At 43.6% G+C, this 15966-nt stretch overlaps 1 protein-coding gene across 1 annotated transcript; it reads left to right on the forward strand.

Moving 5' to 3' along the window:
• Positions 1-1435: 1435 nt before the first annotated feature.
• Positions 1436-2338, forward strand: LOC120047468 (transcription factor Sox-3-like). The gene has a single exon (XM_038993001.1). It carries the CDS (start codon positions 1436-1438, stop codon positions 2336-2338), a length of 903 nt encoding a protein of 300 aa, XP_038848929.1.
• Positions 2339-15966: the final 13628 nt, after the last annotated feature.

Consider the following 15966-nt stretch of genomic DNA (forward strand, 5'->3'; position numbering starts at 1 on the left):
CATCAACCCTTCAAAATAAACTTTTCGAGGAGGTACCTTGTTCGAGCTATAGGCAGTCGTCTCTCCACAAGAGGTCGTTGATGTATCAAGGTTTCGTCTTTCGCCGGTGTGCCAGTCCCAATGTTGGCTGTTTTTAGGACTGGCTACTGAGAAACCAAAACTAGTGGAGAAATAGCAAGTGAAGTCGCACTTGCATATATAAACGGACACGGTAAACTAACATTTTAATCCAGTCTATTGTGACAATTACGCACATTTACGCAGTTTATTCCAAGTAACCCACATTTATGTTTCCAAAATGTTCAAGCTTTTTTGATTAATCAGAATTTGTCAACATATTAACAATTTAATAAATTAATTCTAATTCAATTCATGACAAATCCCCATTTTGAAAATGATAATCAGACACATTTTCAATAGGCATTTTTTAAAAACAGATTGGCGTCTGAAATTGGCTGCAATTGAAATGGTATTGACACAAACCCTTCCGTATGAGGGAGCACGATAACCTCAAATTATATAGATGCCAGTCCAGCACAATAGTATTATCTTGATATTTAAAGGACGTGAGAGAATTCATGAATGAAGGGAGAGAATACCACTTTTCTGCCTCGATATTTGCCTTGCACTCATTTAGGCCTTTTGGAACCCCGCCTCCATGTCGCCACTTGAATGGGATTATTTGATTTCCACCTTTTTCTTTACCAAGACCGTTTACAAATTAAGAAATTACGCCTGGCGCACTTGCTCTATATATAGACAGGGTTTGCCAGAATTAATTCATAATAGTTTTATACGCAAGTGTAAAATTGTATAGCACTTACAAGTCTATACCATTTACAAACTCCAACCTATATATTGCACTATTAGGCTAATATATTTGATGATCAATTTAAATTGTCGACGTGATCCGTTCAATCAAATGTATTCGTTTTATTTAAAACGCTACAGGCTAAGATTCCTTTTGTTTCTGTCCGGTTTCAGACATATTCTAAAATGCATATATACATTTAGAGTACGCTTTAATTACTTAGATGAACTAAAATATAATTTAACTGCCTTATAACGTGTTCTTTATGTATAAAGTTGAATATCTCTCTCTCCAACTCAGCCCAAAACAGAGCGCTGTGATTGGTCGAGAGCCACTCATTGTTACACTGTCAATCCAAATCACATGGCCCAGGCACTAATAACAGCTGAGGTTGGCGGACAAGTTTGCAGAGTTCTGTTTTAGAGCCGTGGTGAACAGAGCTTGCTGACGAGAAGTGAGACATTGGAAGCACCTGGCAAACTAGCAATACCTAAGCTTCTTTTGACAACTTTTTTCCCCTCACACGAGACTGGTGGTCAGTACTATTTCTACCTCTCTTTTAGTCTGAGGGCATTTTGTTATACATTTTCCGCGCCTGAGAGTTTACAATTAAAAGCCGTTTGAATGTATAACATGATGGAAACCGAGATCAAGAGCCCGCTCCCGCAGTCCAATTCGGGCTCCGCTGCGGGCAACAAGAACAACAGTGCCAACGACCAGGACCGGGTGAAGAGGCCTATGAACGCTTTCATGGTGTGGTCCCGTGGACAGCGGAGAAAGATGGCACAAGAGAACCCAAAAATGCACAACTCTGAGATCAGCAAGCGGCTCGGTGCAGACTGGAAACTTTTGACCGACGCAGAGAAGAGACCCTTCATCGACGAGGCCAAGCGTCTGCGCGCCATGCACATGAAGGAGCATCCGGATTACAAATACCGTCCCCGCAGGAAGACCAAAACCCTGCTCAAGAAAGACAAGTATTCTTTGCCAGGAGGACTTCTGGCGCCAGGTGCCAACGCTGTTAACAACGGCGTCTCGGTGGGACAGCGGATGGACAGTTATGCTCACATGAATGGCTGGACAAACAGTGCGTACTCCCTCATGCAGGACCAGTTGGCCTACCCTCCGCATCACAGCATGAACAGCCCTCAGATCCAGCAGATGCACCGGTATGAGATGGCAGGGCTCCAGTACCCCATGATGTCCTCGGCGCAGACCTACATGAACGCAGCGTCCACGTACAGCATGTCCCCAGCATACACGCAGCAGACCTCCAACGCCATGGGCTTGGGCTCCATGGCATCCGTGTGCAAGACTGAGCCGAGCTCACCTCCACCGGCGATTACCTCCCACTCCCAGAGAGCGTGTTTGGGGGATCTGAGGGATATGATCAGCATGTACCTGCCTCCCGGTGGAGACGGCGCGGATCACTCTTCCCTTCAGACCAGTCGGTTACACAGTGTACATCCGCACTATCAGACCGCGGGGACTGGCGTGAACGGAACGCTACCCCTAACCCACATTTGAGAAAATGACTAAACTTAAGTACTTCGGATACTTGAACATTTTGATTGCTAAAAGAGTCGACGTTCAGTAGTTTTGTTTAAAACAATGAAATTGTATTTTTTATCTCATCTCAATGAGTTGTCCATGTTAAAAGCATTTTTAAAAGTACATATCCTGGACTGAAGTTGAATGTTGAGCCCACCAGAGTAAATTGCATTGCAAAGAGTCTTTTATCATGAGTATACGCAATCAAATTCTGTAGGAGAAATGGACTTCTATATTTTAATGCAATTTTTTTTCTCTATGAAAAAGGCATGTGGCCTCATGAAGACGCCATTGTATTTCAGAAAAGCTGGATGGAGAGTTGGATCATAAATGTTTACACTTAATTTGTAGAATGTCCGTTTGTGTCGGCTGTGTCAATCTTTGTAGTCTTTTTCTTTATGACCTAGGTTTTAATGAAATGTAAGACTGTGCGGGTCGCAAGCGCAAGTTTATTTATAGTAAGTTGTTTTTTTAAGCTTGTGAACCCTCTGTAGACCTACGTCATGTTCCATTTTTTGTTTTGTGACAATTTCCCTTTCTGTGATGTTTTGACAGTGTCAGGTTAACCCATATCATGGGCCAAGAGGTTTTATTTAAAACTGACGTTTCTACTTTAAGACCATCCTCTATTCTTAAATGATGAATAAATTTGTACGAAACAAGATTACTGACTCCTATGTTTTTTTGGGTGATTGTGTGGGGTATGAGCCACCTGTGTTGTACTTGTCTATAGGGGATATGACGTGAGTTTGATGGGTGAAATCTGTCAGGTATCCTAGGAGAGATGCCGCCTCACAGAATGAAATGAGCATAACAGTGAACAGCAAGTGATTTATCTTAGACGATGGGTGTAACGAAGTGTGACTAATAAACTCAAACATGCTGAATGAACGCGGTCTATAACTCAAGTTTTCCTCAAATAGGTTTACTGTAAACACAATTTAAATCTAGGTCTAAAGTAGCGTGTAGCCCAATATTTAGGATAATTCTGTTAAATTTAATGACTAGTCTAATCTCTTCCAATTATCGAAATATACGCCTATTTGAATTAACTTTGGTTGCAGAGTACATTTTTGACTCCATGAATCTTATGTAGGCCTATTCCTAAATAAGGGGTATCAATGATTAGCCTACTGACTTGTACAATGTTGTTTTGACATAGGAAAACAACGCAGCACCTTTTAAATATCTCAATGTAAAAGATAATGGGCCTATAAAAAGTATACCTAACCATTCCAAGTTATTGCTGACATTTTCCCATACTTATCTGAGAAGGGAGATTGTTTAATTTACTCTGTCCTGAATTGAACTTCTTACTGATTTGCTTCTAGGCATATTGGACAGCTTTAATCAATAGTTTAACTTTAGTTTCTTACCAAACCATGCAACATAGCGTAGCCTACTCAATATTGTTTTCATTTCGAAATGGAATGTTTTGTCGGTAAGCTATATTTACTGTGGTCTATAGTTGGTTTTATGGAATGTGTCTCTGAATGGTTCTATCAGATATGGTGACAACTGCCAAGCTGGTGAACTATGAAAGTTGTGTTGACTTTCTGTTATAATGTAATCGTTTAGACCGCTCATTTTTACACCTTGGAATTCAGCAACGTCTTCCTCAAGTCTTTCCAATATTGACTTTGGATCAATGTATATCAACATTTTACATTCATACATATTATAGTGGGATAAGTTGAGCCGTTTTTTATATTCAGCGTCACTCTGACAAGGCAGAGATAGTATTGTTTCTAACGAAGATATCTATGTGTATTCCTGGAAATAATCAGAATTCATGTAAACATTACAGTTTTGAAATCTGGTCTCTTGGCACAACTTACCCCGGCTGCGGGACAGGGTAAATTAAGCTGCCTTAAAATTTCTGTACAGAATGAAATATTACCACTACCTTTTAAAAACCATGTCAATCGTTATTTACAAAACACAATTCAACACAATCACAATCTCTTTTTTTGTATTTAATAAGTTTAAGCTTAACACAGGGTTATCACCTAACATATTTTACTTTTTAAAACAGATTCAACATAGGCTCTGTTGTTACCTCATATCCCAACGATAATCAAATCAAGTTTATTTTATATAGCCCTTCGTACATCAGCTAATATCTCGAAGTGCTGTACAGAAACCCAGCCTAAAACCCCAAACAGCAAGCAATGCAGGTGTAGAAGCACGGTGGCTAGGAAAAACTCCCTAGAAAGGCCAAAACCTAGGAAGAAACCTAGAGAGGAACCAGGCTATGAGGGGTGGCCATAACAGAACATGGCCAAGATGTTGATAATGCCTTGCATTACGCCTGGGAAGAAAACTCAACTTGCCATTGGCTCAACCGTTGGCTCAATTTACCCCATGGCCATTTGCTCAACTTACCCCAAGGCAAACATTTTGATTAGCCCACACAGCTGCTACAAGGACGGACATTCATGCTAGGTTTAGGACCTCATATTGAGGCTTATATAGACCCCCAGCTGATATATAGAAACATCTTAAAAGTATCTTCTTTGGTTCAGATACAAGCATAATGAAACATCTGACACTAAATTAATTTGACTTGGTGAAAATCACATTTTTTGGACCTAACTTGCTTAGAACTTTTTCTATGTGGTTTCTTCCTTCAGACTTCATAAAATGATGACTTCTTCCTAAATATTTGGTCACATGATTAACTTTCTGTATGGTTTCCAAGAAACAAGGGTGGCTCAATTTACCCCTTAGGCTCAACTTACCCCACTCTCCCCTACAATAGTAGCAGATACACATGTGGATATAGGCCCATACCTGTAAATCCATTCCTTTATTGCACACAGTTTATCATCAACATGTTCAATTGGTTGGATAATGAGTGTGAATAGGCATATATTAGTCAATTAACAAGCAAAAGATACAATTCATGTAGGAATTCATAGGTCTACACATTTTATTGACAAAGTATAAGCTTCTTTAAGCTTTTTGAAATACTTAATTTCCAGACACAATTATTTTTATAATCTTTTGTTGTCAGAATATTCAAAAGCTGAAAAGTATTAGATTAAATTAAATAATTTAAATATTATGACATTTAATTAGTCATCCTTGTTTTGAATGTGACTTGACAAACTGAATAAAACGCTTGAATATGAAACCGACTCATACACAGAAAAGGTTTCCTTCAGGTTTCTGCTTAGTTTTTGCTGCTGTTAGGAAGTAAGATACTTAAAGAAGGGATTGAGTCCATTTGGATGCAATTCCTTACTACTTCACACACACACACACACACACACACACACACACACACACACACACACACACACACACACACACACACACACACACACACACACACACACACACACACACACACACACACACACACACAACAACAATCTGAGACCCAGTTTCTTGGCATTCCAGCACACTCCTTCTGTCCAACACCCTTACAGCAGAGGTATGGAGCAAGCAGGCAGGTCTATACTGGTGCAAAGCACCCTGGGATAGGCCACGCTGGCCACCAAGTGGGCCGGAGCGTTGGCTGTCCCGCTGGCCTTCCCACACTCCCTGTGGGATTTGATCCACAGCTCAGCAAAGCGGCCTGGATTAGCCCCACGCACCTTTGTGGAGGGAAAGATTATCCAGACCTCCCTGCATTCACTGAAAGGGTCTTAAATCACTCTAGTGCGCTAGCGGCCGCCCGTTAGCTAATCACCCTCTCCAAGTAATTTTTTTGCAATTAAGCAGCTTTTCCCTCCCCAGTCGGCCATGTCGGAGGTGTTTGCACTGGGCCGGAGTCAGAGAGAATGGTGGTTCTGTGCCATCTGTCAAAATGTGCTAGATCAGTCAGTTGGTATGTGATCCCCGAGCGGAGCGGCCTCAGCCCTCATAGTTTGTTTGATAACTGAGGAGGATTCAGTTCTGTTGTACTTTTCCATTAGGATAGCAAGGCCCTACAGGAAATATGATGCAAGAGTTATCAAAGTTCTACTGCTGCATTTGATGTAAGAGTTATCAACGTTTTTCTGGTGCATTTGGGTGTAATGCATTGTTTTCCCATCTGAGTTCTTTGAAAACCGTATACAGTACATGTAGCTAAGTAGCCAAACTACTATCCGTGTTGTTTTTCCTGAGGACACTTATAACATGGCTAATCCTGATTTAGTTCTGAAATGAGATCTTGGAAAACCGTATACAGTACATGTAGCTAAGTAGCCAAACCCTGATCTATTGAATGGGTGTGAATGTTCTGGCAGTGAGAACATTGTTGGTGTGCTGTTGGCCACCGTCAGCCCCCCCCCCCCCCCCCCCCCCCACCACCACCTGCTGATCGCCCACAGGGCCTCTCTTAGGGCCTGTCATGTGGAGCACTGTGCACACTCAGCAAGTGCGGGCATATCCCCACTTCCATCTGCCTATGACCTCACTGGGCCTGTTTGTTTAACCCCCCTCTCCAAAACGAACCTAATTATACCCCTGTAGAACACGGATTCAGCGGATTCCCAGAGGATTCTATCTGCTGCTGTGTGGTGCTTGTGCTGGTTTGTGTTGATGCGTGTTTAACTGTTTGTGTGTGTCGTCATGCTTGATATCAGTTTTTTTTCTGGGCATTTTTTATTCTCTTCCACTTACGTACATGTATTACATTTTTGTATTACAGAGCTTCAGTGTCATATTTGAATTTCTATCCGTTTTTCCTGTTGTCTTTTCATTCAGTTGTGACAAGTCATGACACACTTATTTGGGTGTCCTAGTATGTTAACTAGGTGTTGTGAGGGATTATGAGTAGGTGTTTTAGATCTACATCAATGTCATAAATGGAAAAGTAATTCTTAAAGTCTGTGACAGGCCCACTGACTGATGTTGGTGACATCACGCGCCTACTATGTGGCCTGAACCTGCTCAGCAAGTCTATATCAGGACACACCTCGTTCCAAAAATGAACACACTTTTACATACTTAAATCAAGCTCTTACTCTTCAAACAGTCACTACGTGCGTCATCCAAAATGGAAAATGGGTTAAGACTGATTTGTGCCATATAGTGTAGGTGACAGTTGCAGTGAGACAGAAACTCAGATGAGATGTTAGACTTAGTCTGTCTATCAGGCTCCATTCCAGTCCAGAAGCAGACTTAGGCTTTATTGGTATTGATCTGCTATGGCTGGGATCTCCAGGAGGCCCTTCCCTCTGATCTCAGATGGCCTGGCCTGGAGCGCACTGTATGTCTAGCTTGGGGCAGGCCTGTCCGGAGTGGTGACACTCGTGTGGGACCGGCAAGACTGACAGCCAGCAGAGGGGTGTGTTTGTGTGTGTCAGTCTGTGTGTGTATGTGTGTGGAGGTGCGGGGGTTGGGGCGATGTGGTGGGGGTTAATCTTCCTGAACTGGGGCAGATGTTGTTAACAAGCTCCTCTCAGGTCGGCTCCCTGCGTGGGAAAATGGCATCAAATCCTCCTGGGGTCAGGGCTTTGGGGCTGACCCTCTGAGAGCCATCCATCCAACCATCCCTCTCTCCTCTCCTGTCCAGCCACTCACAGTCACTTACTCACAATGGCCCAAACTGACTGATAGACAGCCCTCAGTCAATAAACCGAAAATGAAATTGGACATTTTCTCTGTTCTCTCAGATTTTATTGTATCACCTTAGTTTAGAATTTTAGTCCTACCCTTCCTGGGTGGATATTCAGTGCGTTCAGAAAGTATTCAGACCCCTTGACCTTTGCCACATTTTGTTACGTTACACCCTTATTCTAAATAGCTTTCCCCCCCTCATCAATCTACACACAATACCCCATAATGACAAAGCAAAAACATGTTTTAGACATTTTTGCAAATGTATAAAACAATAAAAAACTGAAAGATCAAATTTATATAAGTATTCAGACCCTTTACTCAGTACTTTGTTGAACCACCTTTGGCAGCAATTACAGCCTCGAGTCTTTTTGGGTATGTCACTACAAGCTTGGCACACCTGTATTTGGGGAGTTTCTCCCATTCTTTTCTACAGATCCTCTCAAGCTCTGTCAGGTTGGATGGGGAGCGTCGCTGCACAGCTATTTTCAGGTTTCTCCAGAGATGTTCGATCAGGTTCAAGTCCAGGCTCTGGCTTGGCCACTCAAGGACATTCAGAGACTTGTCCCGAATACTCTCCTGCATTGTCTTTGCTGTGTGCTTAGGGTCATTGTCCTGTTGGAAGGTAAACCTTCACCCCAGTCTGAGGTCCTGAGTGCTCTGGAGGAGGTTTTCATCAAGAATCTCTCTGTACTTTGCTCCATTCATCTTCCCTCAATCCTGACAAGTCTTCCAGTCCCTGCCGCTGAAAAACATCCCAACAGCATGATGCTTCTACCAACATGCTTCACCGTAGGGATGGTTTCGTCAGACCAGAGTAAATTGTTTCTCATGGTCTGAGAGTCCTTTAGGTGTCTTTTGGCAAACTCCAAGTGCCTTTTACTGAGGAGTGGCTTCCGTCTGGCCACTACCATAAAGGCCTGATTGGTGGAGTGCTGTAGAGATGGTTGTCCTTCTGAAAGGTTCTTCCATCTCCACAGAGGAACTCTGGAGCTCTTTCAGAGTGACCATTGGGTTCTTGGCCCTTCTCCCCCGATTGCTCAGTTTGGCCCGGGCATCCAGCCCTAGGAAGAGTCTTGGAGGTTCCAAACTTCTTCCATTTAAGAATGATGGAGGCCACTGTGTTCTTGGGGACCTTCAATGCTGCAGAAATGTTTGGTACCCTTCCCCAGATCTGTGCCTCGACACAATCCTGTCTCTGAGCTCTACGGACAATTCCTTCAACCCTATGGCTTGGTTTTTGCTCTGACGTACACTGTCAACTGTGGGACCTTATATAGACAGTGTGCCTTTCCAAATCATGTCCAACAAATTTAATTTACGACAGGTGGACTCCACTCAAGTTGTAGAAACATCTCAAGGATGATCAATGGAAACAGGATGCACCTGAGCTCAATTTCGAGTCTTATAGCAAAGGGTCTGAATTCTTATGTAAATAAGGTATTTCTGTTTTTCGCTTTGTCATTATGCGGTATTGTGTGTAGATTGATGAGGTAAAAAATGTCCTTAATACATTTTAGAAATAGGCTGTAAAGTAACAAAATGTGGAAAAAGGGAAATGGCCTGAATAGTTTCCGAATTCACTGTAAGCACCAAGCCGCCAACAGAGACGTGCTCCGTAATGCAGATGTCTCTTGTTAATTATAGCTTATGGTTGCATTGCCGTGCATTACACAAACACAAAGAATGCAGATTGGGAGACGCTTGAAAGGCAATGCCACCGCCACTCCAGAATCAGAGTAGAGCCTTAGGACCAAATGACTTCCATTGATGTCAGTAGGTAAAATGATTAGAATGAAAGGTTTATAGACGTTGGACAGCAATCAGGTGTAAATGTCGAAGACATGCGTGTTAGGGAATGGTTCTTTGAATTAATTCAATTTAAAATAATGGTTTTATTTGTTTTTCAATCAAACATACACACTGTGTATATTCTTTCTAGGCCTGTACCATTTTCTTACTGTGATATTCTGTTATCAGGGCGAAAACAGTTGGCAGTCTTGAGCGTGTTAATCTAGGATTGTTGCCCAACAGCTTCGATTGAGACTCCTGATAAGGCGTGTGGAATCTCAGAATGAAGACATACTGTCTCTGGCTTAGAGTGACTAATAATATCCAGTCATTCAGGGTTGGGGTAAATGTCAATTCTATTCAGGAAAAATATGAATGAAAATAAAAACAGGGAAATCGAAATTCTGATAGACAACAAGTGCAAACTGTATTTATGAATTTAATTTTAATTCATAACTTCAATTGGCATGCTATACTCAGCATAGTCCTAAACCACCTGCCCACTCAGACGTAGTTGGAAGGCAGGCCAGAGTACCTCTTCTTCACTCATGTCTTTATGCGTGCCTCACCCATGACTCACCAGTGTAGGGGCGTGCCACGCTACCAGCCAGATTACTTTACATATGCCTCAGATGTCACTAGAGTTACCTTTCCTCAACAACACCCAGCTCCCAATTTCAATATTTTATTATTTAGGAACCTAATCTGTCCAAACACTTTTTTTTGTTGCAATTTCACTTGCAATTTACTTCCTGAACCTTATTCTAGGGTTCCAGGGCGTTCAAAAAACATGAACAAAGACTCCAAAAACATCCAGGAAGAAGTGAGAATGACACAACTTCACGTGTACAACATCTAAAGACCTGCATCACTATACTGAGAGCTTTGCTGTTTGTAAAAGGACGCATTTGGGTGTTTTTGGAGTCTTTGTTCATGTTTTTTGATGCCCGGGAACTTCAGAGTGAGGCTCAGGAAGTGAATTCGCTGGTGAGGTAGGTTTCTCCAAACCAAGTGAAAAATGTCTGGATCCTTCTATAAGATTCCATTTATATAAAAATATAGATTAGGTTCCTAAATAATGACATTCTCCTGAATCCACAGCCCTGTTTGTTTTTGCACGGCAGGTGTGTGTGAATATGAGACTCATCAAACACGAGACAGGCTTTACAGTCCCTTTGTCCACAAAGATAACAAACACAAATCACACCCAGGGCTGGGAAGGTAGAATTCGCTGGGGGTGGTGGTTGTTGGTATAGCGAGGTGATATTTTTAAAGGGTTCTCCCTACAGCGATTCTTTGGTTTGTGTCCCAGAAAGCCCTGTTGTTGACGTGCACTTGAACTTGTTTGGGAGGATGACTGTATGTAATTGGTGGATGACACACATACACAGCCGATTGGGAAACATATTTAGGGAGCTACGTTAGCATAGATACACTATATGTACAAAAGTATGTGGACACCCATTCAAATGAATGGATTCGGCTATTTCAGCCACACCTGTTTCTCACATGTGTATAATATCGAGCACACAGCCATGCTATCGCCATAGACAAATATTGGTAGTAGAATGGACTTACTGAAGTGCTCAGTGACTTTCAACGTGGCACCCTCATAGGATGCCACCTTTCCAACAAGTCAGTGTGTAAAATGTCTGCCCTACTAGAGCTGCCTCTGTCAGCTGCAAGCGCTGTTATTGTGAAGTGGAAACTTCTAGGAGCAACAAAGGCTCAGCTGCAGAAGCAACCGTCAGCACAAGAACTGTTCGTCGGGAGCTTCATGAAATGGGTTTCCATAGCCGAGCAGCTGCTCACAAGCCTAAGATCACCATGCGCAATGCCAAGCCCCATGGGTCTCCCAGTCGCGGCCGGCTGCGACAGAGCCTGGACTCGAACCAGGATCTCTAGTGGCACACTGCAATGCAGTGTGCCTTAGACCACTGCATGCCTTAGACCACTGCGTGACTCGGGAGGCCCCCCGGTGACCACATACTTCTGACCATGTAGTGTACCTCCATCATAACCTGTTTAAAGAAATCAAATAACATACAGTAGTGGAGAGTTGGTAAAATCCCCGGGGAAGCCAGGAAAAAATGCCATATTACAACCCATGTGTTGTGATAATTGCGATGTTTGCTCTATAGCCTGTTAGTTCATATGCCTTGCCACTGTGATATATAGGCCTAAGGCTGAGACAATACGAACACAGTGGCAGAATAAATTCAACCACACCTTTGTTTCACCACAAAACCGGAAAGCAACATCTGTCCGGTGGATTCCAAAAAGCACATTGCATGTAACAAACCGTTACATGACCTACGACATGGTCAATCAAGTTAATGTTTCTGACATTTTCGGATTACTAAACAACTATTGATTTAGAACACCGGAGAGTTACCGCAAGTTGCAAAGAAAACAGGAGCTGCCTCCACTATTCCAGCACCATTTCAACTTCAACATTTCAACATAATCTAATCACCTATGCTAAGTCTAATACAGTGACAACTAAAGATACCAACAAATATTTAGTCCAATCAACGTAAACTAAATATCATGTGGCTGTCCAAGGTATTGATTTCTGTGTTTGTGTGTGTGTGTGTGGGGAGTGGGGGTGTAAGTCGAAAAAAACATGTTGACTCCAATGCCATCAAAAACACCAATGCCATCTTCTTCTCTTTCATGTTGCCAAAACGGTCTATCACTCTGTCATACAGTACACACTTTTAGTTGTGGTCTTAGGCTACCTGGCTAAAATGCTCGCTCGCTAGCCTAGCTTCCTTTCTTGGGCAACAATTAGCCAGCTTGTTAACGTTGGCCGACTACAACTAGCTACATATTGAACTTCGGTCCTCTCAGGTCAGGGGCACAATGTATGAATTTAATGGTTGGATCAGAATCACCATTATAGTCATTGGCCGGTACAGAGAATTAAGTAAAACCACAAGGACTTCAGGAAACAGCAGAGGGAGCACCCCCCTATCCACATCGACGGGACAGTAGTGGAGAGGGTAGTACATTTTAAGTTCCTCTGTGTACACATCACGGACAAACTGAATTGGTCCACCCACACAGACAGCGTGGTGAAGAAGGCGCAGCAGCGCCTCTTCAACCTCAGGAGGCTGAAGAAATTCGGCTTGTCACCAAAAGCACTCACAAATTTCTACAGATGCACAATCGAGAGCATCCTGTCGGGCTGTATCACCGCCTGGTACGGCAACTGCTCCGCCCACAACCGCAAGGCTCTCCAGAGGGTAGTGAGGTCTGCACAACGCATCACCGGGGGCAAACTACCTGCCCTCCAGGACACCTACACCACCCGATGTCACAGGAAGGCCATAAAGATCATCAAGGACAACAACCACCCGAGCCACTGCCTGTTCACCCCGCTATCATCCAGAAGGCGAGGTCAGTACAAGTGCATCAAAGCAGGGACCGAGAGACTGAAAAACAGCTTCTATCTCAAGGCCATCAGACTGTTAAACAGCCACCACTAACATTTGAGTGGCTGCTGCCAACATACTGACTCAACTCCAGCCACTTTAATAATGGAAAAATTGATGTAAAAAAGGTATCACTAACCACTTTAAACAATGCCACTTATATAATGTTTACATACCCTACATTACTCATCTCATATGTATATACTGTACTCTATACCATCTACTGCATCTTGCCTATGCCGTTCTGTACCATCACTCATTCATATATTTTTATGTACATATTCTTCATCCCTTTACACTTGTGTGTATAAGGTAGTTGTTGTGAAATTGTTAGGTTAGATTACTCGTTGGTTATTACTGCATTGTCGGAACTAGAAGCACAAGCATTTCGCTACACTTGCATTAACATCTGCTAACCATGTGTATGTAACCAATAAAATTTGATTTGAAGTGCAAATCCCTATCTCCATCCAGGAAAGAGCCAATTTTAGCCAGTTAGCTAGCCACCAGAGGATAACAACACAACAAGATGCAAGAATTTAAGTTGTTTCTGTCAATGACGTTTGGCTTTTGATGTGATTGTGTGAATCCATATCCAAACTGGCTTCCCTTGACACTTTTTTGTTAGTGCGCCAGGACCATTCACAGTTGAGCTCACTCAGTTAAGCTCAACACTGATTGGCTATTATTTAATATTTGTTTTTCAAGGGACGCCAAATGCTCGTTGGCTTCCCTTTCATTCAATGCTATGGGTGGCAACTATGTCATACTCTTTTTGACCAGACCTATTGTGCGTGACCTAATATGTCCTATTTCACATTGTCTACGACCACTGGAGCATGTACCATGATTTCACCTAATTCGGAAAGAGCAGTAGTATTTACTCTGACCCTGGTTGACCCTGTCTTGAGAGCCTAGAAAACAGGGCCAAGTGTGTGTGTGTGAGTTAGGCCCGAGGTACATATGCGATATGTCCAGTGACATCGATCTGATTACGGGATTCTATAGGGACGATACAGTTACAATGCAGCGATTGGGGCGCGGGGGTTGATGGAGGTAGGGGGCGACGCAAGGGGCAGATTAGGCCTCTCATCTAGGCCACAGATATTGATTAGTGGTGGTTGGGGGACAGTGAGAAGGAACACAGATTGACAGACACACAATTGGCGCACGGTGCCTTAGACCCATCAGATGGCTCCTGATCGTATTCGTATTGTCACGATCTGTGTTCATTAAGCTCCTGGCTGTAACCTGTCTCAAACTCAATACCCATGCCGCCCCTCCATTCAACACCCTCCCACACACACACAAGTGCAAACACACACTCAAATCCCCCCCACACAACCCATAGACATACAAAGCCCCCCCCCCCCCCACAAACATATATATACACACATACATCACACATAGACCCCCTCCACAAACACCCCACCACCACACTAACTCCTGTGCAGTGGGGGATAAAGTTCCCTCCCTGATCTGTGAGGGGTTTATGGGGGTCCCCTCCTGCCCTGTTCTACGGAGGAGGGGAGCTTGGTTACCCTGGGGACGTGGGGGGAGGTGGGACAACCTCAGCCGCGGCTCAGTTCTGACTGACTCTGTCACCTATTGATTAGTTGCCATGGTGAGTTAGTCAGTGCTCTCTCCCTCCCGGACGGAGATGAGTCCTGGAGAGTTAGGCAGTGCTACCCAGATGAGCCTCATTCTGCCCAGGCTTTGTCTGGAAGGAGCTGTGACCTCTCTCCTTCTCTCCACCTACTCCCTTTTGTCTTCTCTCACTTGTTTCTAGGACCGTGTCATTAGGCGAGTGTCTCTCCCGAGGCTGGTTCAGTTAATCTGCACTAGAGCCCTGTCCATCTCCTCCATCTTGGTTACAATATGCATACAGCCAGTCTCATGGGGACGGATAATAATATAGATTGTAAGTAAATAGCCTCAAGTTATTGAGCTGTGAAATCCCCCTCCACCACAGGGTTTCTATCTTGTATGATCCCTCTTCACTTATCTATGTACTGTCCTTGTTATGGTCATAAGTGGGGCCATGAGTTTTTCTTGACTATGCGATGTAACCAGAAAAACTCTGGGCCGTAGCTTTAGGCAATGACTAGGGTCCAGAGTTTTTTTCCCCAGGCAAGGTCATTTGAGATCAGGAAAAACTCCTGTCCCTGGTCATTAGTTCTGAGACAAAGGCATGGTAGACCCATTGGAGGACAGGGTCCCTGTGGTTCCACCTGCAGTAGCTAAAACCTACACAGTAGCTGACAGCCCGGTTGGAGCCCAGAGGCCGTCATCCACCAAGGGCCAATCTGCACTTCACACCTCAGGGGCCATTAGCATGCAGCAGGGACTTGAAGGGAGGCCTGCTATGGACATCCAGGGCCGAGGGCCCACAGGTGGGGAGCAGGAGACAAGAGACATGAAGGAAGATGGAGAGTATAAGACAGAGGATAAGGAAAGCCAAAGCGCAGCTCAGCCACTCTGGAGTGTTTATGGTGCATTAGATCTTCCTATCACCTTCCTTGGCTCCTCTTTCTTCAAGGCTGCCATGAGTGCGTTAATGTGGGCTTGGCCTGGAGGCCTCACCTGTCAAAGCGATGAAGTGTAGTCTGCTTTATTTCCATTTGAGGAAAAAAGTCATGGGGGGAAAAATCTGTTAAGTAGGAGGCTGTTTGTTCTTCCTTATAAAAATCTTGGCAGCCTGTATTTAACTTTTTGGTTCTTCAAGAAATGCTCACTCTTCTCTCTATTTAGGAGCTGTGTGCAGTTCATCTAGTTTAACCGGAAGCTTGTCCTCCCCAATATCACACCTCAGACGCATAAACA

The sequence above is a fragment of the Salvelinus namaycush genome, chromosome 5, assembly GCF_016432855.1.
Source record: "Salvelinus namaycush isolate Seneca chromosome 5, SaNama_1.0, whole genome shotgun sequence".
Lineage (NCBI taxonomy): Eukaryota > Metazoa > Chordata > Actinopteri > Salmoniformes > Salmonidae > Salvelinus > Salvelinus namaycush.

Coding starts and splice junctions, on each gene's coding strand:
- LOC120047468 (XM_038993001.1), top strand. CDS start 1,436: ATGTATAACATGATGGAAACCGAGATCAAGAGCCCGCTCCCGCAGTCC.